Below are 26714 nucleotides of genomic sequence, written 5' to 3' on the forward strand. Positions count from 1 at the left end.
AATCTGGCTCGCAGTGGCCGCTGGTATTTAAGTTGTGCGATTTAATGTACATCGAAGTATGTTTAGTTTTAAAAGTGCAGTTTTTTTGTATTTCATTATTATTTAGAGAACATTAGCAGAGCACTTTAATTCAAAATCTGGAGAAAAGCCGCCGAAATTGAAAATTCTGCTTTACGTTAGCTAGGGCGTGGTCTTACGCCGTTTTACGCAATCGGTACTGGACAAATCTATTATTTTATAAAAACACTAAGACCTGCATACAAAAAAGTATCTAAAAAGACAGTAAAATTGCTACATAATCAAGTCAAAACAAATTAAAATTGCACTTACATCGAGAGACTCCTTCGACGCCATTTTCACACACAAACAATTTGACGTTTAAATTTTGTAGTTGACGTTTGGTATCAAATATTTCAAATCGATAAGATTTAAGTTTGGATACACGCCAAATTATGTTTTATAGAAAATTATCTGAATTGTAGTAATCAGTGTTATAGTTATAAATAAAGTAAATAATGGACATTTTACTAATATCTACAATAAAATTCGTAAATTAAACGTTTTTAATCATTTATGTTCACTACAATAATTAGAAGCAAAAATCTGTACATTTCATTTTACGCACTTCAAGTACTGTCACTTGTCATGGAAGAAGTTTACGAAAATAAAATACGTGTTTGACTTGACATGTTAATGTATTATTGTTCTGGTTTAACGTAAAATTGTGTAAATAAAATAAATAATACGCCGATAAAGACGACAATGTAAACGTAAATTGCCACTACATCGGTAGATAAACAATTTTGAAACTTCGCCTTTCAAGCGGCGAGCTCGAAGTCAGTGCCGGGAACAAGAGTGCAAAATAAATCAAAATATATCTTTATCAAATTGGCTCTTATCAACTGCAATAATTGATAAAATTATAATGTTATACTACTATTCACCTGTAAATTACGTGTAGTATTAGTGTATATCAGTAACTACTTATTACAAACGTGGGTTGATTTATTAATATGTGGCAGATATAATTATACTAAGTAATTATAATTAAAATATCAAGATGAGAATAAGGAGATTGTCGGCTTTCTTTTGGGCGACGTGTATTATAGCGTTTTTATTTATATTGTATGTAGTGACTGATCTCAGCTTCAAGTTACCCAGCATCAAGCCAGCCTTGGTGGAACCTGACGATGTAAGTACTGAAATAGCAGTTAATTTATATTTTGTATCATAGACAAAGACAACGTGGGTTTGTTAATTAAAAATGATGAGCCACAAATTGTTCGACAAGGAAAAATACAAAGTTATTTTGTTAAATGATCAGATTTTAAGGAACACAAGTATTGAGCATTTGAAAAAATCAATCTATTGACATTTACTTGACTTTCCAAATTACTTTTGAAAATACTTTTGAGTTATAATTAATTTATTATTGTGTTAACAGAGATGTTATTATTTTTTTCACATTTATGTACAATACTTTCAGAATAGAAGACAAAGTAGCTTCTCAAATTGCCTGTCTTGTTGATACAAAGTCTGTGGTTATGGCACATTTTGTTCTGGTTTGGGCTATGAAATATTTGGCTGTTCTTTCCAAGAAATTCTCAATAGCATCCAAACAGAATGCACATCCCCGGCCCAGGCTGATCCTAACCAACCAGCAATTTACTTATATCTAAAAAAATCTTGACAATTTTACTTCTTATGACATCCTTATCTTGTTCATTAATGTTTGCTACATTTTTATTTCATCTTTAAATTGTCCACAATGGGGACACGGTAAGATCGTTGACCATACCACCTGAGTATTACAATATTTTTTGAAGACATGATTGACTTATTTGTTTTTTTACTTATTTGTTAAGCTTCTTGATAATGGAAAAAAATAGTACGGCTTCAAATGTTACTTCTCTTTGGTACACCTGTGAACTTTTTGAACAAGAGGAGTGACCAAAAATGTTTTTTTTCTTCAAGACACTTCCTTTTATTAACCAGATCTTTATTTATACATCATATTATCATCTCTATATACTTTTATATGGGGTATACCTGTGTTCTCTGGGTTGACGTTATATTGGCCAGTGGGCATTCTCTTTTGGGAAATATGTTCCCCATGCTTCAGAGAGCATGCTGATGATGCATGCATGGATTTTGTGTTTTATATTAGTATTAACACTTGAGAGAACAACAGCTGGTCTTAGTTGTAAGAACCCTCTCCTGTAAGAAGATTGGCCTGTCCCTGTAGTTAGTCATTTATGTTAGTAATGATAATGACGATGAGGTTTAAAAATTATTGTAGAACAAATGGTCGTCATTTGAATCCAAACTACGGAATATAGAGAATGGGCTAAACTTACATCATTCTGTGGTGGAGGAAATCAAAAGATCTATGGATCAGATTGTAGAACAGTCGCAGGAGGTACACCCTCCGTTGAGGAGGCCTAAGCCAGTCTTCAAGGAGAAACAAAGGGAGTTCAAAGTTGTTGGTGATGAGCCACCGAGGATGCATAAGAAGATAAACATGTCCTATTGTCCAATACTGAAGACATCTAAAACTGATGTGCAGGTACTATTTTTAGTTATTTATTTATCTTTAAAGAGTAACCAATTTTATATTAATTTTATGATAAATAGTGAATGACATAAGCTTAAATTGTAATTACAATTTATTCTTAAGACAATAATCTAAATTTATAGAAAAGCGAAAGGTCACTCATCATGTAATATCAAAAATAGCTTGACATACCAAGATGAAATTTGACAGTTTTTAGTTTGTAGACATCCGCTAAAAACTGATTTTGCAACAGGGATGGATTAAGAAAAGGGCTAAGAGCAGATTATGTCTAACAGTGGATGTGATGTGATGATTTTTGTTCATTTCAAGTCGGAATTTAAATATTTCTTCTTTATAAGCAGAATAATAATCATTTTCAACTACTTAGCAAAAGTTAACTAACTATTTTATTATAACTAATTTTATAATTAAATTTTAGTCTAACTAAAAACAAAAATCAAACATTGTGTTATTTCTCATACAGATGCTGTCAATGTATGACAGGATAATGTTTGATGACATAGACGGCGGAGTCTGGAAGCAGGGATGGAACATAGAGTACAAAGAGAACCAGTGGAGCAGCAAGAACAAGCTGAAAGTGTTCATTGTGCCACACTCTCACAATGACCCTGGTAAGATCCATGTCTTTAAAGGAAACATAACTCCTTTATTTCAGGATATACAGGGTGCAAGGGAGTTGTTCCCATAACTTCAAGTTATTGACAAATCCACTTATAGGAGCCGAACTGCATTACTAATAAGTTTTTAACTAAAAATAAAAACTTTCATTCAATTTTAATTCAAACTAGCGGATACCCGCGACTTCGTTCGCGTGAATCTCGATGTAAACTTTCAAATACCTCTACCCTACCCCTACCCTACCACTACCCTACCCCTACCCTACCCCTACCCTACCCTACCCGTACTCTACCCTACGTCTACCTTACGTTGAAATTTTTCCTGAACTTTCTTTGCTATAAACCTCACGGAGCCTGAGACCTTTCCAACAAATGCAAAACCGTGGAAATCGGTTTGTGCATTCTGGAGTTATAGCGTCAGGAAGGAAAACCCGACTTATTTTTATATAGTAGAAAAATAATTCTGACTATCCATGTAACACACAGCTTTATCAGCTATCCTAGCATTTTAAAGTTTGGCTACATCATAAGTTATTGTTTTGGTCAGTCATATCATTTAAAATTGTTATAATTTTACAGGATGGATCAAGACATTCGAAAACTATTACAAAGCACAAACAAAAGCTATATTTGCGAACATGGTGGAGAAACTCAAAGAAGGCGTCGGGAGGAAGTTCATTTGGGCGGAAGTCAGTTATCTGGCATTGTGGTGGAGCACTGATGCTACAAACAAAGAAAAGGAGGCATTTAAGAGGTGAACAATGTTATGAATCACCCATACTTATATTATAAATGCGAAAGTCTGTCAGTCTTATTACCTTTTCACTGCCGTTGACTTACACTTTTCACTGTAATTATACCATTGGATAATTTTATTTTAAGAATATTTTCCATATATTTTAGTTATGACCAATATTCCTGTTCCCCTCGAAGTCGGAAAAACTGTGTTAGGGGTTAGTACAATAATAATCTAGTTCTTAGAGCATAATTAAGCCTCCTTTTCCTGGGATGAACATATAGTTCCTGCAAGTTTTGAGAAAACAGAATTGCATGCAAAGAGAATTGAGGGCATCTGCAAGTTGATTTGACTTTAATCAATTTTTCATTGGGCATTTAAAATCTGACATCCTTTTTTTAACCAACATAAAAAAGGAGGAGGTTTCTCAATTCGACTGTATATTTTTTTTTTTGTGCACTTGGCCACAATGTTGGTTGTTGTGTGTAAACACCGCCGGAGTCTCTCCAGCCAGCGGAACTCGCTCCAGACGCTTAGCAGTGCGCCCAGGCTTCTGACATTTGTGGATAAATATTTTTTAGGCAAACCACATAATTAAGTCTGTCAAATAATGTAGTTATAATCAATTTTAGCTTGCTCAACTCAGGACAAATAGAAATTGTGACCGGCGGTTGGGTTATGAACGACGAAGCGAGCAGCCACTGGTTATCAATCGCCCAACAGTTGACAACCGGCCACCAATGGTTGATAGATAACCTTGGTTACCTGCCAAAGAACGGTTGGGCTATCGATCCGTTTGGCTATTCAAGTGGACAACCCTACTTGCTCAAGTTGACTGGCCTGGAAAACTCTGTCATACAAAGGGTGCATTATAGAGTGAAAAAGGAACTCGCGTTGCATAGACAGTTGGAATTTAAATGGAGGCAGGTATGGGGTAAGTCCATTTATTTATACTAGAATACCAATTTTGCCTGATCTGTTTGTTTCAGCTAATAACCAAAACTGTTGACCTAATTTGAGTAAAACATTTTCTCTCTTCATTTTAATTGTCAAATGGAGTAATCTAGTACTACTTTAGTTCTAGAATATGAGTTATAATTCCACCAAAAAAAACCGAAAAAGTGCGAGTCGGTTTCCCCTACCGACGGACAGTTCTTTTGCTGAATAAATGGCCGTATCTTTTTTTAAGTAAAGGAAGTTTGATTTTTTTTACTCCATGGGACTATAGGGGTGTAAGGGGGAGGCTAGTACCAGTCAGCCTCCCCAAATGCCAACCTCACCTGCTCGTGGTGCACCCTGCAGAGTGACCGACGAGGCTCTGGCGACCGATCAATGGCGGTATAACCATTCCTAACTGGCTGGATTTTCATAAATGGCACAGGCCGGTGTCGGGCAGCAGCGACACCGGTGCGGAAAATTCAGCCCTGCGAATGACCAACCCGCATGCCCAGCGTGGTCATTTTACGGGCATTAACCTTCATGGACAAATCCAAAAACAAACAGCCCCTAGTCCTCGGTGGCCCCGCTATTCCCGGCTCCGGCAGCGGTCGTGGTAACGGCGGGGCAAGGGGTGTCAAGAATCTCCGGGGGACATTCCGCTGCCAACCCCGACGACTGGACCTGGCAACATTTAACGCACGCACTCTACGGACCGACGAAAAGATGATCGAGTTGGAAGAAGTGGTTAGCAAGTTGCGCTGGGATATCATAGGGTTATCTGAAGTCCGAAGAGAGGGGGAGGATTCGATAATCCTCGAATCCGGCAACTTGTTATACTACCGGGAGGGCGACCAACAGTCCCAGGGTGGTGTCGGGTTTATCGTCCACAAGTCCCTCGTAAACAATGTTGTACGAGTCGAGAGTGTGTCGAGCAGGGTAGCATTCCTCGTTCTTCGAATCACCAAACGGTATTCGTTGAAAATCATACAGGTTTACGCGCCGACCTCGACACATTCCGACGAGGAGGTAGAGGTATTGTATGAGGATATCTCAAAAGCCATACATGCCTCAAACTCCTATTACAATGTTGTGATGGGGGATTTCAATGCAAAGCTGGGTATGAGAAGCGGTTCAGAGTTGAGAGTGGGGCAATTTGGTTATGGGCAAAGGAACCACAGGGGCCAAATGTTGGCTGACTTCATGGAAAAGGAGGGACTCTTCATGATGAACTCTTTTTTCAAGAAGCCGCCACACAGGAAATGGACCTGGATGAGCCCCGATGGTTCCACGAAAAATGAGATAGATTTCATCTTGTCTACCAGACGGCATATATTCAATGATGTCTCTGTGATCAACAGGGTCAAAACCGGTAGTGATCACCGAATGGTAAGAGGCACGTTGAATATCAACTTACAGCTGGAACGGTACAAACTTGTAAAATCTACGCTCCGACCTACTCCTGCCCAAATCCAAAACCCCGAGAGCTTTCAACTGGAATTACAGAACCGCTTCGATTGCCTAGCAGATTGCGTTGATGTGGACGATCTAAACAACAGGCTTGTAGAAACTGTCCATACGGTCGGGTTTAAGTTTTTCAAAACCCACCGTACAAAAAGAACTAACAAGTTCTCGGACCATACACTCAAGCTCATGGAGGAAAGACAAGAAATGAGATTGCAGTCTTCAACAGACGCGTTAAAATACCGTCAGATTAATAGACAGATCTCTAAATCGCAGACATGCGACTTGCGACGCTTCAATACCGAGCGTATCAAAGATACAATCGAGAACAATCGAGGCTCGAAAGTGTTCGCGAGAGATCTGTCTATTGGACGAAGACAGTTGACACGTTTGAAGACCGATCAGGGCAATATCATTTCTTCTAAGCCTGAGATCTTGAGTGAGGTCGAGAAGTTCTACGGACACCTATACACCTCTACCCAAAAGCCTGTTGACAATTTGGCCAAAGATCCTAGAGCCAAATTGACCCGACACTATACCGAAGATATCCCGGGATATCTTCGGTATATACGTCAGCCTATACGAGATTAGTATGGCTCTCAGACAACTTAAGAACAACAAAGCACCAGGTGATGACGGAATCACAGCAGAACTCCTGAAAGCGGGTGGAAAACCGATACTTAAGGTCCTTCAGCGGTTGTTTAATTCCGTCATTCACGAGGGTACAACACCTAAGGCGTGGCACAGGAGCGTGGTGGTTCTGTTCTTCAAAAAAGGTGACAATACCTTACTGAAGAATTACAGACCCATCTCGTTGTTGAGTCATGTCTACAAGTTGTTCTCGAGAGTCATCACGAATCGTCTCGCCCGTAGGTTTGACGACTTCCAGCCTCCCGAACAAGCCGGTTTCCGAGCAGGCTTTAGTACCATAGACCACATTCATACGCTGCGGCAGGTTATACAGAATACCGAAGAGTATAACCAGCCACTTTGCTTAGCGTTTGTGGACTATGAGAAAGCCTTCGATTCGGTGGAAACTTGGGCTGTGCTGAGGTCTTTGCAGAGATGCCGGATCGACTACAGGTACATTCAAGCGTTGAAGTGTTTGTATGAAAGCGCCACCATGTCAGTCCGTATACAGGATCAGACTACGAGGCCAATCCAACTGCAGCGAGGAGTGCGGCAGGGAGATGTGATCTCCCCAAAGCTATTTACCGCTGCATTGGAAGATGTCTTTAAGCTTCTGGACTGGAACGGATTTGGCATCAACATCAATGGTGAGTACATCACTCAACTACGTTTTGCCGATGATGTAGTCATTATGGCAGAGACTCTGGAGGACCTTAGATTTTTATTTTGTAATTGACCTTAGATTTGTAATTAAGGAAGAGCGAGACCTTCTGATACAGGTTTTAACTTAAAAGAAGGTCTCAGCCACATCAGAGACTGTAAAACTATAAAATAATAAAATTTCATTTCATTTCATTTCATTTCATTTCATTTCACCTTAGTACCATGCTCAACGACCTCAGCAGGGTTTCTCAACGTGTGGGCCTAAAACTGAACATGAGCAAGACGAAGATCATGACTAATACTCATGTACCGCTCCACCCAGTTATTGTTGAGGACTCTGCGCTCGAAATTGTAGACGAATATATATACCTAGGACACACAGTCCAGTTAGGTAGGTCCAATTTTGAGAAAGAGGTGAATCGCCGAATCCAGCTCGGCTGGGCAGCGTTCGGGAAACTCCGCGACATCTTTTCGTCCGAAATTCCTCAGTGCTTGAAGACGAAAGTCTTCGATCAGTGCGTGTTGCCAGTGATGACATACGGATCCGAGACTTGGTCGCTGACTATGGGCCTTATTAGAAGGCTCAAAGTCACTCAGCGGGCGATGGAGCGAGCTATGCTTGGAGTTTCTCTGCGTGATCGAATCAGGAATGAGGAGATCCGCAGACGAACCAAAGTCACTGACATAGCTCAGCGAGTCGCGAAGCTGAAGTGGCAATGGGCGGGCCACATAGTTCGAAGAGCCGATGGACGTTGGGGCCCCAAGGTGCTGGAATGGCGACCCCGCACCGGAAAGCGCAGTGTTGGGCGACCCCCCACTAGGTGGACCGAGGATATTAAGCGGGTTGCAGGGAGCCGCTGGATGCTGGCGGCTCGAGATCGTTGTGCTTGGAGGTCCATGCAAGAGGCCTATGTCCAGCAGTGGACGTCTATCGGCTGATAAGGTAAGGTAAGGTAAGGGACTATAGACCTGAGTATAAGGTTTAAATCTAAACATGATACCTCCCACGCATTCCCGAAATAAAGGGTTTCGGGATATCCAGACATACAGACGAACAACAAATGATCTTTTATGGGTTTGGTATTTTCTTTCTTAGCAGAATCTAATCTCTAAGGTATCCTCGTATTTAGAATAATAATTAACTACATATATTTGATGTCTATGTTGACGACACTCTATGTCCACAATGCCAGAGTTTCCTTGACCATTTACATTGTAATGCATTATAGAAACCAGATATTGTGATGTTTAATATATTCAACTAATAATATGTTGTGCATTCTTTTTATATATGCACTAGTTGGCCGACAGATCTGAATGATTACGAACGTACGTACGTCACGGCTATTCTCTAACGATGTTTTGTATAACTCGCAAGTGTGAGTTTCGAATTCACCGCTATCTTTCTCATTCTATAGTATCATGTTAAACAGAGTGAGATAGAGGTGAATTCGAAACTCACACTTGCGAGTTATAAAAATATCGTTACAGAATAGCCTAGCTGATCCAAATGATTATGTACGTAATGCGTACTCACAAATCCGGAATCGGAGACAGAGGTCATATCCACTGGGCTATCACGACTCGTACTGATGAAAATGACTGAAATACTAGTTTATACGCCTGAAACCTAAAGATGGAATTTGAATTTTATTTTGTTCAAAATCAAAATGAACTTTGTTAGTTTTGAGGTTGAATTTTAAAATTTCTTAAATCAAATTATATTTCGTAATTTTTTTCATGATATACAATCTTAATATATAAATGCGAAAGGTGCATTCATCACGAAATCTCGAAAACCGCAGGCAGAAAGGTAGTTTATAGTTAGTAGATATCCACTAAGAACGGATTCTGCGATAGGGCCGGATTAAAGAGGTCCAAGAGGTCCGTTAGTTGAATATATAAAACAATACAAGCACACTTAAGCCAGTAATATCGTCAGTTACATTGTATAAAATATGATTTCAGATGGCGTTGGTAAGACAGACATGTTTACACACGTGATGCCTTTCTACTCATACGACGTACCGCACAGCTGCGGCCCGGATCCGAAGGTATGTGTCATTGCTCTAATAGTTAGTAATTTGAAGAAAGCGACATTATCAGCGAGTAACGAAGAGTATATTTTATCCAAGCATTCGCACGGGAGCACCAGGTGGTCTGACGACATCAAGCGAGTCGCAGGGATTCGCTGGATGCAGGTGGCTCAATATCGTGATGTTTGGAAGTCCTTACAAAAGGCCTATGTCCTGCAGTGGACGTCCATCGGCTGATATGATGATGATGATGATGATGATGATGATTCGCACGGGAACGGGAACTATGCGCGGGTAGAACCTAGCTAGTATAAAATGAAAATTAATAATTGATTTTGTTGATGACATGTGGTTTTTCCTAAACAGTTAAAGATAGGTGCTTAATATTTTCAAAATCATATTATTCATATGAATTGTTTTGTAATATGATAGTATTCCTTCTTTGTATACAGTCTTTCCCGACTAGTTAGAACTATTAATATTTGCCATATCTTTTTTATTATTTGCCATATATCATCTGGTCATATTTAAAAAAGATATGGCAAATATTCTTTAAAAAAAATTAAAAAAAAAACTGTAAACGTTTAACATTTTTCTTAGATCTGCTGCCAATTTGATTTCAAAAGATTACCAGGAAACGGTATAACATGCCCATGGGGTCTTCCACCAAGGAAAATAATACTGAAGAATGTTAATGAAAGGTACAGAATGTTTTTCTCAAAATTAAAATATTACTACTTCCTTCCGTAAGATATATGGATTTTTCGGACACAAGGTGTAAAAAATCAACCAGAAAAGTAGGGTAGGGGTAGGTAGGAGTAGGGTAGGGGTAGGCTAGGGTTAGGGTAGGGGTAGGGGTAGGATAGTTGAAAGTTTATATCGAGTTTCACGCGGACGAAGACGCGGGCGTCGGCTAGTAATAAATAAGTAAATAAAATAAATAATAAATAATTAAATAATGAAAATTTTAATAAAAAAATTCAACCGACTTCCGACTCAAAAGCTAACCTAAACTAAAAAGCAAAAAATAACATCTTACCTATGTGTTACCTTGTGATAAGTTTGAAGGCGGTGCTAAGCCAAATGAAACATTTCAGAGCCTCAATGATATTGGACCAGTGGCGCAAAAAAGCCCAGCTGTACCGCAGCAACGTGCTAATGTTCCCGCTCGGCGACGACTTCCGCTACGACCGCGCCAACGAGTGGGACAACCAGTACCAGAACTACGAGATGATCATAGACTACATCAACAATAAGAACGAGTGGAACACTGTGGTAAGGGCATGTTTTTTTTTAAATTCTAACCAACAATACCCTGCACCATAAATATGGTGACCATACCAGGATTATGATGACCGTACCATGAATATGGTAGACGAGGTAATCATCCTCACTTTACATGCAGAGATAAAATGTCCTAACAAAAATTGTTTTATAAGTTTTTTAAATATCCTAACAAAAACTATTTTATAAGTTTTCCATTTCGTTGGCATCATTAGTATATACTTAAGCCAAATTACAGTGATGATGAAGATGATGATGATGACATATTAATACCTACTATCTTACACTACAAGAATAGTAAAATATCTGAAAACTATATTTGTAATTAAATCATAAAAACATCTTCTCTTCATCTTTATCCTTTGAAGCACAATATCAATTAACGCGGTTAAGCAAATATGTATTCATACCCATTATACAGAACTCTCTGTGGTCGAGTCCGACTTGCACTTATCCGATTTAATTTATACTGGGTGGACGCCCTCGACTTTTTCCGCATGGAATTGAGTTTTTCACAAAACCCGCGAGATTTTTCCAGGGTGAAATATAGCCTATGTATTTATCTATCTTCATTTTAAGTTTCAGCTAAATCGGATCAGTAGTTGCGGCGTTAAAGAGTAACAAACATCCATACAAACTTTCGCGTTAATAACATTAGTAGGATTTGGTATTCGGTAAAAAAACCTTTTAAACAGGTCGAGTTTGGCACCCTACAAGACTACTTCAAGGCCCTCCACGAAGAGGTGAAGTTATCCGACTTCCCGGTGCTTAGCGGAGACTTCTTCACGTATGCGGACAGGAATCAGCACTACTGGAGCGGCTACTACACTTCTAGACCGTTCTACAAGAATATGGATCGAGTACTGTTGGCCTATGTGAGGTGAGATGCATAATATAGTATTTATAGTTTGTTCTATTAGTTAATAGGGATGATGGCAGTTCCTTAAATTGTATATAAATTAAGAGTAAAGTAATTTTCTAAAAGTAACAGGGTATCTGCGATCATTAATTTCGGAGCCACAGGGATTTAACGGGTCAAATTTGCGGCACTGCCACGGATGCCTGAAAGACGCCCCATACATAAATGGTACGAATTAATGACGTAGCAGGTACATAATGATCGTTAGATTTGTATGGGCGTTCAATCAAAATTAGTAATATCTTTGTTATTTGTGCGTTTATGTTCTTCATTCTTCTTTCTTCAGACTTCATTCACAACATTACACGAATATAGACACTTGAGGGTTATCTTGAAATCACAAACAGACTCATTGCAGGGCTGCGGAAATAATAACCTCTCAAGCGTGCTCGTCACATTCCGTGAACCACATAACGGCGCTGCAGCTGCGCGACCGCGTAGAGCAAGCGCGCCGCATGCTGGCGCTCTTCCAGCACCACGACGGCGTCACCGGCACCTCGAGGGATGAAGTCAGAGAGGACTACGCTAAGAAGTACGTACACTATACCTAAGGGCGTTTACACATTATGCGCTAGTCCCCGTTGTATTTGTATGGAGGCTTACATACTACGTCACGGCGGTAGCGGCGAGCCGCAGTCTCAAACAATGTGCGAGTTTAGTCCGACAGCGCCAGCCACGTTTGTTTCACCGCAGCTCCTGCTGATTAATGTATAAACGCCCTTATGCTACGTTTACACGCTTGTCGAGGCCAGTCCTGCATTAGCCTATAAGCTATTTAAGCAATTGCTTAGAGCATCCCGTCTAGTAAAGTTTGAAGAAATTAATCTTAATCGGTAAAGGAAAACATCGTGAGGAAACCTCCATACCAGAGATTATCTTAATTCTCTGCGTGTGTGAAGTCTGCCAATCCGTATTGGGCCGGCGTGGTGGACTATTGGCCTTACCCCTCTCATTCTGAGAGAAAACTCGAGCTCAGCAGTGAGCCGAATATGGGTTGATGACGACGATCCTGTCTAGGGGGGCACCAGAAACGATCGAGAAAAAACCAGCACATGAAAGTTAAAACAATTTCAAAATCCGACCGTTTTAAATTGACGTTGATTGATACATATTCTACTTAAGGTAGCTACCATACTATTTTTTTGATTATTTTTTTGTAGTTTACTTATGGATAGAGGGGCCCACAGGGTATGCTTAGGGCATCATGTTACCTTAATCCGGCACTGGCCGAGGCTTGGCAAACGTTTACAAGCTCGCAAGTTTTAATGCTTGGATGCCATTCGCACGCTTACGAGTGCTTTGGTGTGATCAGAACAGGCAAATATGGCAAATGTAGACCTTTGAATTGTACCAATTATTGTATTTTTATTCAAAATATAAACTATAAAGAATGTTTACGAACGAAATGTTTGGCAGAAAAGAAGGTGGATTTTTATAAATTACTTTTATAAAAAACACACACGTGTAAATATGTTGCAAAGCTTCTTTTGATTTAATGTGTTTAAAAACCAAACGCCGGATTCGCGAGAAGTTCACGCAAGTCATGCTAAACCCCCCGTTTACACGTTTGTGTTGGTTGACACTTGGCAAGACTTTCCAAGTATATAAACATAGCATTATATTTCCTAAGTCGATTTTTTTAAAATTTTTAATTTATTTACTATGTGGTAAACCTAGTCTTCTTTTATAGAATGCTTCAAGCGATCAAGCACAGCCAATCCGCTATCCAACAAGCAGCGTACCACCTCCTCAAACAGCCATTCATACAGGATCAAGTGCAAGATGACGTATATTTCGATGTAGATGACATTTGGCGGAGGCATGACGAAATACCTTCAAGGATTACCATAGCACTGGATGTAATGTCACCTTCAAGGCGTCTGCTGATGTATAACGCGTTGCCTTTCAAGAGAACGCAAGTTGTAACTGTCTTCGTATCTACGCCACATGTTGAGGTATTTTTTGTAATCAAATAATCAAATAAAATGGATTATTTAAATTATCATTAAACATGCTTTTGTGCTTTTGTATTGTCTAATAAATGCAAGATTTTCAGTAACTTTTATGTGCAATAGAAAGACCTACTTTCACTTCATAAACAATGTTTGAAGGTGCCACATAACCAGGTGCCATGTGAAAATAGTCGGAGATCTTTTTCGGTGCAGTTGGAAATTTGGTTTATAATGACAGATAATTTCTGGGGTCGAGTCCCAGTGCGGGTCAATGTGGGATTTTCTATTTTCTACATTAGCTCCGGTCAGACATACAAAATCTGATATGATGCTACATACAACATAGCAACAGAATCTATGTCATAGAAGTAATGAACTTAACATCAGTTTAGACAGCAGGCTAACTTGTCTTTAAAATGTATCTGTATCTGTTAAATTTTTTTTTTTTTATTTATCTTGAACTTTCAAGGGTTTTTTATTATGAACAATATGTCAGGCCCATCCACCCTAATTGGCAATTACAACGGTTAAGACAAAACAGTTTAAATTAGAGCTTATAATACCGTGAACAAAGTTAACATTAAACCATTTACACAGGTTTACGACCCAGAGGGCAACCCGATAATGGCACAGATATCTCCCGTGGTGGCGGGCGAGAAGAGGCTCGGCTTCGCGGCCAACAAGTTCCACCTATCTTTCCCCGTCACTGTCAACTCGCTCGCCGTCACAGTATACACCGTCACCTTGAGGGACAACATGAGTATTAACAAGTAAGGACAAAAAAACCCAAAAAATATGTGTACTGTAGACCAAACAATTGAAGTAAAACTTCTTTCAATAATAATAACAAAGCGCTATCTATGAGCCTCAGACATAACTGCGTTGCCACAGGTTCTTGCAGTGCAACGAAAGGGATTGTTTCAAAGTTCTCTAAAAACGCCATCTACTGATAGTTTAAAATCACAAAAACTGTTTCACTGTCTAGATGGCAGCATGCCCTACTATAATTTTCGTAATTTATTCACTAACTTACTCCTTAAGTCTAAGCGATCATAAAGAAGTTTTATTTTAATAATGGGGAAAATATCTCCCGTGGTCAATACGTTCCACCTGTCTTTCCCTGTCACCGTCAACTCGCTCGCCGTCACAGTATACAAAATGAGGGACAACATGTAAGGACAATATGAGCAAACCAATAAAACCAATAAACGTTGAAACCACTAATTTAAAGGAATAAGAAGTAACCTATATGTAACTCCAGACTTTCTCTATTCCAAGATTTTCTATTCTTGACAAATCTTTAGTCACACATTTTCACCTTTATAATATTTGTGTAACGTTTGATAATTATCAACTTTAAAGAGGTGTAACTGTGTTTTTATTGTTCATGATAGGCTCGCGTTTGACCATGACCTCACGTGATGATAAATGTATGGTCTGAGATAGGACACGCTTGCTCAAAAGATGCCTTGACTCTTCTTTTAAAGATAACCAAGTTATAAGAACGGAGAAACACATGACTTGGGAACTATATTAAAACCCCTTAAACCGTTGTCGTGCGTATGATAAAAGAAGACGCAAAGCGTTTTGTACGAGTCATAAGGACATCAATAACATAGGGATGAAAACTCACCTGGTCTCTATTGATACGATGGTAAAAAAAGGAAGGTACGACGTCGAATAGCTCCTGAATATGTGTTTAATTCCCTAGATACACGTCATATTCCCACGTGCGTATCTACAACGCGGACTATTGGAGCGTGGATCTACCGAAGATGTTCGCGGTAGAGCAGCCCACCGCGCGGCTGTCGGATGACGTCACCGTGCAGGCCGGCAAGAGTTGCCGTCTCATCGCCACGCAGAACGGCCTGCTTAAGGCTATCGTCTCAACTGATGGAAAGACAACGCCTATCCATATGGATTATGTGCAGTAAGTAATAGCAAAACGCTCTTATGAACAACCTCCCACCAGGGTTCATTTTTCGTATTCTGAACAATCGCTTTTATTTGATTTATCAACCGTACATTGTCATCAGTCCGATTGTTTATTTCTTGACAAGTGTTTGTAAGATATTTACCTTTAATAATCTTTTATGTTAAAAGTGCCCATATTTTTTAGAAATTACCTCTTGCTCCAAGTATTTTACCTACGCAAATAGTTCTACGTCACGATAATAAAATATAATGTCAACTAAGATCAACAAAAATCCACCCAAACTTTTTGTCTGATGCCATAATTGAATATTATTTTTGTGTATATTTACCAATCCCAAAGTTTTTTCACAAGCAGAACCCTCTCCACAGAATCACAATGTAATAGTTGTATTCTATTTTTTTTTTAGATACGGCACTCAGAAAGGGCCCGACAACAACAGCGGCGCCTACCTGTTCATCCCCGACGGGCCCGCCACTGCCTACAAAGCGGATGCATTCCCAGAGATCGTCATCACCGAGGGGCCCTTCAAGGCCACGCTTTACTCCGGCCTTATCAGTCCCAATAAGGCGGAAATCGTTCTTGCTGTAAGATTTATTTAATTAATCACTATCAACTAATTAATTTATCTGAAGTCTAATAGATAAGGCATATTGGGAAAGGGAGATTGAAAATCAATAACCAGTTATAAATGTCATTAGAAGTTAGATCCTTACTCATTACTTTCCACTTCTATACTAATATTATAAAGCTGAAGAGTTTGTTTGTTTGATTGATTGAACGCGCTAATCTCAGGAACTACTGGTCCGATTTGAAAAATTCTTTCAGTGATAGATAGCCCATTTATCGAGGAAGGCTATAGGCTATATATATTTCCCATATTTCTACAGGATCGGGAACCACGCGGGTGAAACCGCGCGGCGTCAGCTAGTGACTTATATACGACTACCAACTCTGTCAATAAATGAGGCAACAAAAAAGAACCTATATTTACGAAATATGGGGCAACTACAATAATAATTAAGTTAAAGAAATTAAGACTACGTAACTTATTTACAAAGTTTGGCTTAATCTGCAGACTTCCATTTTTCAGATGTCAGTTTACTACAACCCATCTCTGCCTCAGAGTGAGGTAGAGATCAGCAACACCTTCCTCATCGACCCGTCGGTGGATGACCTTGAACTTGCCATGAGATTCTCCACCGTCATCAAGAATGGAGATGTCTTCTACACGGACATTAATGGAATGCAGGTAATATGGCTTACCAACAAAATGTCATACCACTGCGTTAAAAAACGCAAGAAAAATGTTTAAAATGGAATTTTATAATTTTAACTATCTGGAGTGTTATTCATAGTAACTTAATATGAAATACGGCTAAAACCCATGTGATACAATGTCGGAGTATGCCCGACTAGTTTCGAACCCATAGTCATGAGCTGGTTCTTGCAAACGGCACGATTCGAACTTTCCAAATATCAATTCCTATAATAGATGTCAAACTAAATAAAGCTCTAAAACTAAGACAATGACAAAAAACCGTAGTGCATAAAAACCTATTTTCCTACTAATGCTTTAGTAGACCACACGGCTGAAGTAAAACTTCTTTCAAAAAACAAAAATCAAAGCGCCATCTATGAGCCTCAAGCCAAACTACATCGCAACAGGTCCTTAAAGTGTACAAAACTGGATTGTTTCAAAGTTATCTGTGAACGCCATCTACTGCTAGTTTAAAATAACAAAGACTGTTTCACTATGCATGTAGATGGCAGCACGCATCGCCCGATTACACTTTGTGTTGTTTCACCAACTTACTCCTCAAGTCAAGCATGCCTTATATTTCTTAAAAAATTTTAATTCCAAAATAATCTTAATTAAACTCTTTGAACAGATGATAAAGCGACGGCACTTCGAGAAGATCCCTCTGCAGGCGAACTTCTACCCGCTGCCGGCGGCCGCGTACATCGAAGACGAGAGTTCGCGCCTCACGCTGCTCACCTCCACGCCGCTGGGCATGGCCGCGCTGCAGTCCGGACAGATTGAGGTGACGTTGTTAATGAGAACTCTATTACTACAGACATAGGGTTCTAAATCGCTCGCCCATATCGGGTTGTGTACAATTAAAAGATAAGAAGTTTTATTGCCTTGCTTACGTCGACTTTCATGGAATAGTAAGCGCTGCGTCAGCCCCTACAACAAGCGTCGACACGTTTCCAGAATGGTCTACACACATTGTGACGGGTATAAATACCGGTCGAAGTTTACTTCGAAACGGAGTGAAGTAAACATCAAGTGTTACCAGCGATACAACTATAGTGACCTCGGCTACGATTTTGGACTACGAATTGCTTACGTTTGGAAGTGTGTATTGATACTTGGATTAAAGTCTTATACGAGTCACCAGGTGTTTAATTCCAAATCTTCGAACCCTAGTTCGTAACAATATTATCTATACTAACTGCCTCATTGGTCCAAACAATGAGGCAATTAGGTTCAAAGTTCGAATGCCGGGTCAGGGTATCTTGTCACATGTGTATAACTTTCATATCGTAAATTAAATATAATTCCATATAAAAATATTTATCGTTGTTATAATCTGGCACGCAGGTGATGCAAGACCGTCGTCTGAGTCGCGACGACAACCGCGGCGTGAGTCAGGGCGTGCTCGACAACGTGCGCACGCGGCACACCTTCAAGCTCATCGTGGAGCAAGCCAACAACCCGTGCGCGGTGAGATACGTCATCCCACCACATTGGCGGGTCTAGGATTATTTCCTAGGCCCCTGATTTACCGCTGAACAGAGTCGACAACATTGTAGAAATGTCGTTTACAATTGTTGTGGATGCTGGCCTCTGAAACGGGTCGACTGATTTAATTGATTTTCTTCTTTGTATATTTTGTATTTTGGCGTCCATCATAGATTTTTAAATCGGTAGGCCAGAATTCTAGAGTGAGCACTGTACCATTCTAGGGTGGGCCCGGCCCTCCCGCTATATGCGCCTATGTCCCACCAGTAGAATTAGTAGAAGATCCGATTTGAAACGACCTTCACCCATCTGTTTATTGGGTATAAAGTGTTTTATATAAAAAACTAGCCGTAGCCCGCGACTTCGTCCGCGTGGAAATCAATGAAAACTTTCAACCCCTATTTCACCACTTCAGTGGTTAAATTTTATAAATTCTTGAATCATGTTTTATTTCATATTTTTTTATGATTCATGAATTGAAATTTTTAAATATGTAACTCTGAAAATTAAGGACTTTCAATACAAACTTTCAACCCCTATTTCACCCCTTTCTATTTTTATTTAAGGTCAAAAAGTATCCTTTATTGTGCTCCAAGGTCCCATTTACCGTCATACCAAAATTCATCTTGATTGATTCAGCCGTTTAGCCGTGAAAAGGTAACAGACAGACTTACTTTCGCGTTTATAATATTAGTATTAGGATGTTAATATATAAAAAATTACAACTCGTCTTTTTTTATATCCGTCTAATGTCTTGATAAATATTTAAAAAATATATATAACATTAAGAGCCGTGAAAGCCCATTGGATATGACCTCTGCCTCCGATTCCGGAGGGTGTGGCTTCGAATCCGGTCCGGGGCATGCACCTCCAACTTTTCAGTTGTGTGCATTTTAAGAAATTAAATATCACGTGTCTCAATCTGTGAAGGAAAACATCGTGAGGAAACCTGCATACCAGAGAATTATCTTAATTCTCTGCGTGTGTGAAGTCTGCCAATCCGCATTGGGCCAGCGTGGTGGACTATTGGCCTAACCCCTCTCATTCTGAGAGGAGACTCGAGCTCAGTGAGCCGAGTATGGGTTGATGACGATATAACATTGTTTCAGCCTAAATCCCCCGAGCAAGGGAGTGGCCAACTAACTCTAGGAGCGCACGTGTCGCAACAGCTCCTCCTGCAGCCGATCATAACGATGCACTACACGGCCAACGAGAACTACCCCCGCCCCGCCTACTCGCGCTCCATATTCAGCGCCGCGGACGTCGTGCTGGCGTCGTACCACTCGCATATCACTGCTAAGGTGAGGAACAGTATCTCTACACTTATGTGTGATTTATTTATTTACTAGCTGACGCCGCGCGGTTTTACCCGCGTGGTTCCCGTTCCCGTAGGAATATGGGGATAATATATAGCCTATAGCCTTCCTCGATAAATAGGCTATCTAACACAGAAAGAATTTTTCAAATCGGACCAGTAGTTCCTGAGATTAGCGCGTTCAATCAAACAAACAAACAAACTCTTCAGCTTTATTATATTAGTATAGATTAGTATAGATTTGGACCACCAACAAAATTATATGAACACATACAAAATATTTTACAAATAAGGGTAGCATATCACATATAATTTTACTTATAGGTAGCCACAGCATGCAAAAAGTATAGGTCGTACGAATAATAGAATATAAATAGGTTTTTGCTATGCTTTAGACCACAAAGATGAGATTTCTTGAGATGAAAACTTCTTGAAAAAAAAACCCCCATCTATATGCCTCGGGCTTAACTACATCGCAACATAACGGGATTGTTTCTAAGTTATCTGCGAACGCCATCTACTGGTAGTTTAATCTAACAAACTGTTTCACTATGCCTATAGACGGCAGCACACATCGCCCGACTACAGTTTTTTGACACTTTCTTAATTAGTCCAGATCTGGCTGGTGGGAGACTTCAGCCGTGGCTACTTAAAACCCTACCGACAAAGACGTACCGCCAAGCGATGTAGCGTTCCGGTACGATGTCGTATAAAAACCGAAAGGAGTGTGGATTTTCATCCTCCTCCTAACAAGTTAGCCCGCTTCCATGTTAGATTACATAATTACTAACCATCAGGTGAGATTGCAGTCAAGGCTAACTTGTAAAGAATAAAAAAAACAAAACACAAACATTTACAAAAGCATAGTGAAACAATCGTACCTCTGAGCAAAAACGATCCCATTTATTGTAACCCAACAAATATTATCGCCTATCCTATTCTAAGATCCAGCAAGCTTACCTCATTTGTTTTAAGCCAACAAAGGCATGAAAAACATTGGCACATTCATATATTTTTTTAAATAAAGGTGATGGTCCATTTCAGTTCCACTCTTGTACCCCGTAACATTAAAATTTTAAAAATACAAGGATTTTATTAAAATCTTAATAAGTGAATACATCTAACTAAATAAAAAGAAATAAATGAAATGTCATAGTTGACATTGACAGCAAACGTCAAATCGACTACTGCAATGAAAACGTCACCAAACCGCCATTATTATTTGCATTTCTTGGGAGAGAATTAAAATCATTTCGAAAGAATTAAAGTAAATTCGTAGATTTGTATAATCAAAAATAGTTATTATAAATATCTTTTTTTATTTCCGCTAGGGTACAATGACTGATCCTGGGCTCCATACAATTTTGGACGAGATGGTCCAAAATTGTATGGAGCCCAGTCATTGTCCCCTTTACTATTCTAATATATTTTTTATCTTTCACAGAATAAAGACGGTTTGTCATCAGTTGGCATGGGCATGACGTTGCAGAGGGTACATCTAGACGCGTGCTACGGCGAACGCGCCGTCGCGCAGTTCTACCCACCAGGGGATGGACAGGTAATACTACATATCAGTAGTGTAGGCTGGATTTTTTTTTTCCATTCGGAAGACGAAGGTTCGAATCCGGTCCAGGGCATGCACCTCCAACTTTTCAGTTATGTGCATTTTAAGAAGTTAAACATCACGTGTCTCAAACGGTGAAGGAAAAACATCGTGAGGAAACCTGCATACAGAGAATTTTCTTTATTCTCTGTACGTGTGTAAAATCTGTCAATTGGCAATGGGCCAGCGTGGTGGGCTAACCCCTTCATTCTTAGAGGAGACTCGTGCTCGACAGTGAGCTTGAATATGGGTTGTTGGTAATGAAGCATCATCATCTTCACATCAGCCAATGGACGTCCGAATTACGTTTACGAAATATAATTTATGCACATGAATTACAAAAAATTTATTTCGTAATCACCAAACTGTCGACCTTGTCACTTAGATAATAAGAGCTAATTTTGAAATAAAAAGGGATATTAAATTTCTCTCTCAGGCGAAGATACTTGTTAGAAAGAGAAGAAAAAATGTAAAATGCCGTGGAATATCTTGTATTTGCTCGTAAAATCGCGAAACGTCTGGACGTCCATTACAGTTTTTGTTCATAAATTAGAAACATTGACCATTTATAATAAAAGGACGCACAATCATGTAGAAAATTTCACTTAAAAACTGGCCAATTTTGCTTTGACAGTTTTAGAATTATTGGTAAAGAAAATTATACCTTATACATTACATTAAATATAGTCCAATATTCAATAATATCCCAAATTCAGAGCAAATTCAACCTTAAGGATTGAGTTTAGGGTTGAATTTTCAAGAAGTTGTTTGGCACTCATTGAGTGGGGACGTTTTTTGGCATCCTTATCGCCGTAATGTACACGTAATGTAAACGTTCATAGACCTGATTGATTTTTGCACACAGATACCGTTAACTGATCTGGTAGACGTACCACCGGATAGCGTCTTCGAAAGTTCATTGACCTTCGTCGCCATCGGCAACCCGGTACCAGACAGTGTGGTCACGCTGTGCCCCATGGAGATACGATCTGTGTTCATCAACCAAACGATCAAGCGTAACTGAGCCAAACAAACTAGTAACACAGACTTTGACGTAGACTGAGAAATAAATAGACTACTGATTAGCGTAATTAGACACATAATTTTGATGTTCCACAAACTTATCTAGCCTGGTAAGTGTCGCTGTTGTTGCGCTAATTAGCATAATGTTCTGAAGAACATTTAGTTCTAGTTGTGGTCACTGAGTCAAATAAATTGTGTGCTATAATCAAATAACATTCAATTTTGATGTAATTGTCACATACAAATGTGCTGCAAGATTTAGACCACGCGGCTAAATCGAAATTTCTTTAACTCTCCCTCTTAACGTTTATTCGCCTCGTCCGTTTACACATTTCGTAACGCATTTACCAGCTTACTCGCCAAGTCAAGGGTGCGTAAAAAAAATTACCTTAAAAATGGTTGAGTAATAAACCATTTTTCATCCATTTATATTTTGTGCTAACTACTGTTACATAGTTTACGCTGTAATTTTGCGTTTTTTTAACAATAACATAAAATCTAATACTAATTCACAATTGTCAAACTTGTTTGACCCGTGCGTCGTTATGTCAGAAATACAGCATGCGTCATGACACTGAATATTGAATCTACTTATCTCGTTTATTTACAGAGTCCACACATAATTTTCTTTTTCGAAGGAATCTGAAGGATATATTCGTCTATTTCTTTTTCAGTCTACGGACTTGAATCTGTGTGGGTTGCACAAGTTAACAAACTGACTTGACTCAGTAAAGTTAACCTATATTTAATACAAATTATTTTTACTTACCACCTCGACAGATTGACGCTGCGCTTGTGAAGTGTCAGTGGCGTGCACAAGGTTTTTAATAACAGTAAGCGCTGTTAGTTACAAGGTGTCGTAAAATGGACTATTTTCTTCTTCAATATAGATTCGTATTGATAACTCAAGTTAGTGAAGGGTTGTCACTAGGCACCGGATGACATTTTTTACCTATAATCTCAATTTTGATCAGTTAGCATAAAATAAATAGTGAATACGCTATCACGCTTATCATTAATTACTAACAATAGCTTGTTAGTAAATTTCATACATGTCCACTAACATCGTCAATGTGAATTGTCGCATTTGCGTTCAAAAATTAACAATACACAAGTTGTAGAGGTACAATAATGAGGAAAAAGGTAAAAATAATTTGAATAAAAAGTAAAAAGATAAATTGAAATAGTAAAAAGAGACTATTTGGACTGCAAGTTCACACATTGAATCATAATTTAAGTGTCCAGTGCTAGCCCTAACACATTTTAGGTATATTGGAGCTGAACAATTCAAAAAAAAAATTATTAAAAAGTCTGAATTTACCAAACATTACAATGAATAAAAAAAATCAAAAAAGTTAATCTTAATTATGTTTCATCAAAAACTCACGAGTTTACTCTCGTATTATCTACATTTTAACTCTTGACCAATAAAGTTCGTTTAAGCCAAATTCGATAATATGAGATTTCTTCATTGAAATCGAACTGGAGTAAAAAAAGAAAAGTCTCAGTAAAACGCGGACAAAGTCACGGCTGTCCGCTAGTAAGTACTTAATAATAATTTTCACATCAGATTCTCTCGATCGGTTGTATCAAGGATGTTTTATTATTTCTAATTGGTAGTTTAAAACGCACAATAATACGTAAACACGTATACTTTAACTTTATACAATTATATTGTCAACATTATTGACAATATAATTGCTCAAGTTGACGGTGTACACTTATCTTTGGGCAAAATTGCCCAAAATAGTGTCCACAATCGGACTTCATAGTCTAAGATCCAAAATATATATATATAGCTTGGCAACTTCGTTCGTAACAGTCCTTACGGAACGGGGGCGTGTAGCGATGACTGATGCACCTCACTTCCCCGCACGCACGATTTTACACCCGCGCAGTCTTTCGTCGCCCGCTTATCATGAGAGATGGGAGTGTCATCGACGAACTTGCTAGACTATAGAAACGACCTTCACCCACTTGTTTAATTAATGAAAACTGTTTTAAATCAAAGGAGATGGTCCAAAATTGTATGGAGCCCAGGTCCAGTCTTTGTACCCTAGCGGAAATAAAAGATGATATTTTTTTCAACTATTTTTGAATATACAAATCTACGAATTTACTTTGATTCTTACGAAATAATATACATTATCTCCCAAGAATTGCAACATTACTATGGGTAATAATGGCGGATTGATGACGTTTTCATTACAGTAATCGATTTGACGTTTGCTGTTAATTGTCATGACATTTGCTCTATGGGCGCCATCTTGATATAACTCAAAAACTTGGGATTTTATTTTATTTAGTTACATTTATTTACTTTAATTAATTTTTAATGAAATTTTAAATTTTAATGATACGGGGTATGTTGAAAAATGTATTGTGTGTAGGTTGCTTAAAAAAATCTTCTGGTGTGGGTAGGTGAAGGTAGTTTCTAATGTGATATTCTATCGGTTACATTTCTTGGTCTATAATTTGTAGGAATAATATAAAAATGTTTAATGTGTCTGCGTAAATATGTAACGCAGCGAAACTTCTCCATCTATTTTTATAAACTTTTGCTTGTAATCTCAAGTTAAGTTTCATAGAGTGCAAGATGTTTTGGTGTCTATAACTGTTTCATGTTTACAGGTGTCTTCCCCATTTTTGCTATTGCTTGTGATTCAATTAAATATAAATGAAGTAACTAGCTGACCCGGCAAACGTTTTGCCATATACATTATTTCTAGAAAATGTGTTTCTGGAGTGTGGTTGTGAAGTGGTTATTACCTGTGTGTAAGTTTAGTCCCGATTACTATCAATAACAATTTATAATGATTGTTACAAAATAAAATCAACCTACCATAAAAACTATAAACAAACCTCAAAATAGATTAGCATTCAGAAGTACTGAAAGCTATTATGAATCTATTATTAACTTGTGGGTTCGATCACCAGCTCGATTAGGTAACTTTCATTTTGTAAATATCTCTAAATCTGATCCTTACTGGTGGTATCTAATATTGTTATTTAAAATCTGATAAGGTTGTAGTGAAATGCTAATTTGACCTTTTTTAATGAAAGAGAAGGCCTGTATAAAATAATAAATAAATTAATAATAATTTCTTATATTGTGATGTATGTACGATCTCCAGTAGATTCCCACATGTAACTATATGCGCCCTGACTGAAGAATATAAAGAAGTAAATGTGGTGTTAGTGGTCATAGCACACATAATCATCTCGGAAAGCAATTGTCACCGTATTAACTCGGGACTCAGAAGTGATTACAAAAATAAGAAAACTAATGTCGATCAAAGGTTATGATTCACTACATTTGTCAGGACAACTTAATTAACAAATCAAACTGTAACCAAAATAAGACCCTAGAATCGCAGAGAATGCTTGTGAACGTTGTGTGTAGGGTTAGGTACCTTTAACTGTTGACAAACACCCCCCTTTTCCACTCAAGTCACTCTCCCCGCCTATCCCTAGTACATCCCTAGAATTACACATCAAGAGATGTGGATTGCTCGAACGCCACGAGCACACTGAACTGAAGCCGTTCGTACGACGGAAGCCTTATATCGCAAGTCGTTGCAACGCGGCGATAACAGTATGAAACTTCTTAGTGCAAACCACACTTGAATACACGGAACCTGCGAGCCTTTTAAGCACGTCGCCTTGACGTCTCCACTTGGTTGAAAGCGAGATGAGACGGTTACGAAACCTTTCCCAGTTGGTATTGTGTGCTATGACCTTTAGTGGGATTAGAGGTCGATCAGACAATTGTCTACATAAATTATTATAATATCATACATGTTAATCTATGATTGCTGTATATTTATTTTCATTGTTATTTTGTTACAATCTGATATCTATGAGTATTTTGTAAATAAATAGTTGAGGGTAATCTTTGTTTTATTTTGTTTGGTAATAAGTATACCCGAAGATGTTTGCTCATACTGTATGATACTAAATTAAATTCAATTTGAGGCACTAACTCATAGGTGGTATGAAGTTTACTTTCCGAATTATTAACATATCAAGCCATGTCCCGTAAATGTCGTACTAGACATACTTTGCAAGGTTGGCGGAAACTTTTTGAAGGTTTTGACTTTTGTACGAAATAAAAAAAATCCCTACCCTTAGTGCAGTTTAGTCATACCATGTGCTGCAAAACTACTTTTTCTCAATCATCATCATCATCATCATATCAGCCGATGGACGTCCACTGCAGGACATAGGCCTTTTGTAGGGACTTCCAAACATCACGATACTGAGCCACCTGCATCTAGCG

General features: G+C 38.7%; 2 protein-coding genes across 7 annotated transcripts in view; one reads left to right on the forward strand and one right to left on the reverse strand.

Annotated features, from left to right (window-relative positions):
• LOC112058377 (sodium/potassium-transporting ATPase subunit alpha) overlaps window positions 1-441 on the reverse strand; it is a 94278-nt gene extending 93837 nt beyond the window's left edge. For 3 of the 5 annotated variants that reach the window (XM_024099164.2, XM_024099163.2, XM_024099165.2), the window contains exon 1: window positions 331-406. In XM_024099164.2, coding sequence (XP_023954932.1) covers window positions 331-354 — 24 coding nt within the window. In that variant the 5' untranslated portion in view covers window positions 355-406. Of the gene's footprint in view, window positions 1-330 lie in introns of all 5 variants that reach the window. The other 2 variants (XM_024099166.2, XM_052888161.1) reach the window with 2 other exon arrangements.
• A 201-nt stretch (window positions 442-642) lies between these two features.
• On the forward strand, window positions 643-26327 carry LOC112058378 (alpha-mannosidase 2). 2 transcript variants are annotated; one of them, XM_024099171.2, is made up of 20 exons: window positions 643-1192; window positions 2300-2566; window positions 3039-3186; window positions 3772-3946; window positions 4561-4862; window positions 9590-9675; window positions 10258-10358; window positions 10755-10932; window positions 11637-11821; window positions 12219-12392; window positions 13551-13815; window positions 14410-14582; window positions 15524-15742; window positions 16155-16332; window positions 16839-16997; window positions 17638-17790; window positions 18354-18476; window positions 19604-19795; window positions 21254-21367; window positions 22278-26327. In XM_024099171.2, exons 1-20 carry the CDS (start codon window positions 1061-1063, stop codon window positions 22434-22436), a joined length of 3483 nt encoding a protein of 1160 aa, XP_023954939.1. In that variant the 5' UTR covers window positions 643-1060; the 3' UTR covers window positions 22437-26327. The 2 variants fall into 2 exon arrangements, with proteins under 2 accessions (XP_023954939.1, XP_023954940.1); XM_024099172.2 differs by having other exon boundaries at window positions 2399-2566.
• Window positions 26328-26714: the final 387 nt, after the last annotated feature.

This window comes from Bicyclus anynana, chromosome 21 (genome assembly GCF_947172395.1).
Source record: "Bicyclus anynana chromosome 21, ilBicAnyn1.1, whole genome shotgun sequence".
NCBI lineage: Eukaryota > Metazoa > Arthropoda > Insecta > Lepidoptera > Nymphalidae > Bicyclus > Bicyclus anynana.

What these genes read in the sequence shown, in the direction of transcription:
- LOC112058378 (XM_024099171.2), top strand. Translation starts at nt 1,061, where the DNA reads ATGAGAATAAGGAGATTGTCGGCTTTCTTTTGGGCGACGTGTATTATA. An exon ending in TATCTACGCCACATGTTGAG is followed by an intron (nt 13,816 to 14,409) that starts GTATTTTTTGTA and finishes CCATTTACACAG; the next exon opens with GTTTACGACCCAGAGGGCAA. An exon ending in GACAACATGAGTATTAACAA is followed by an intron (nt 14,583 to 15,523) that starts GTAAGGACAAAA and finishes TTAATTCCCTAG; the next exon opens with ATACACGTCATATTCCCACG.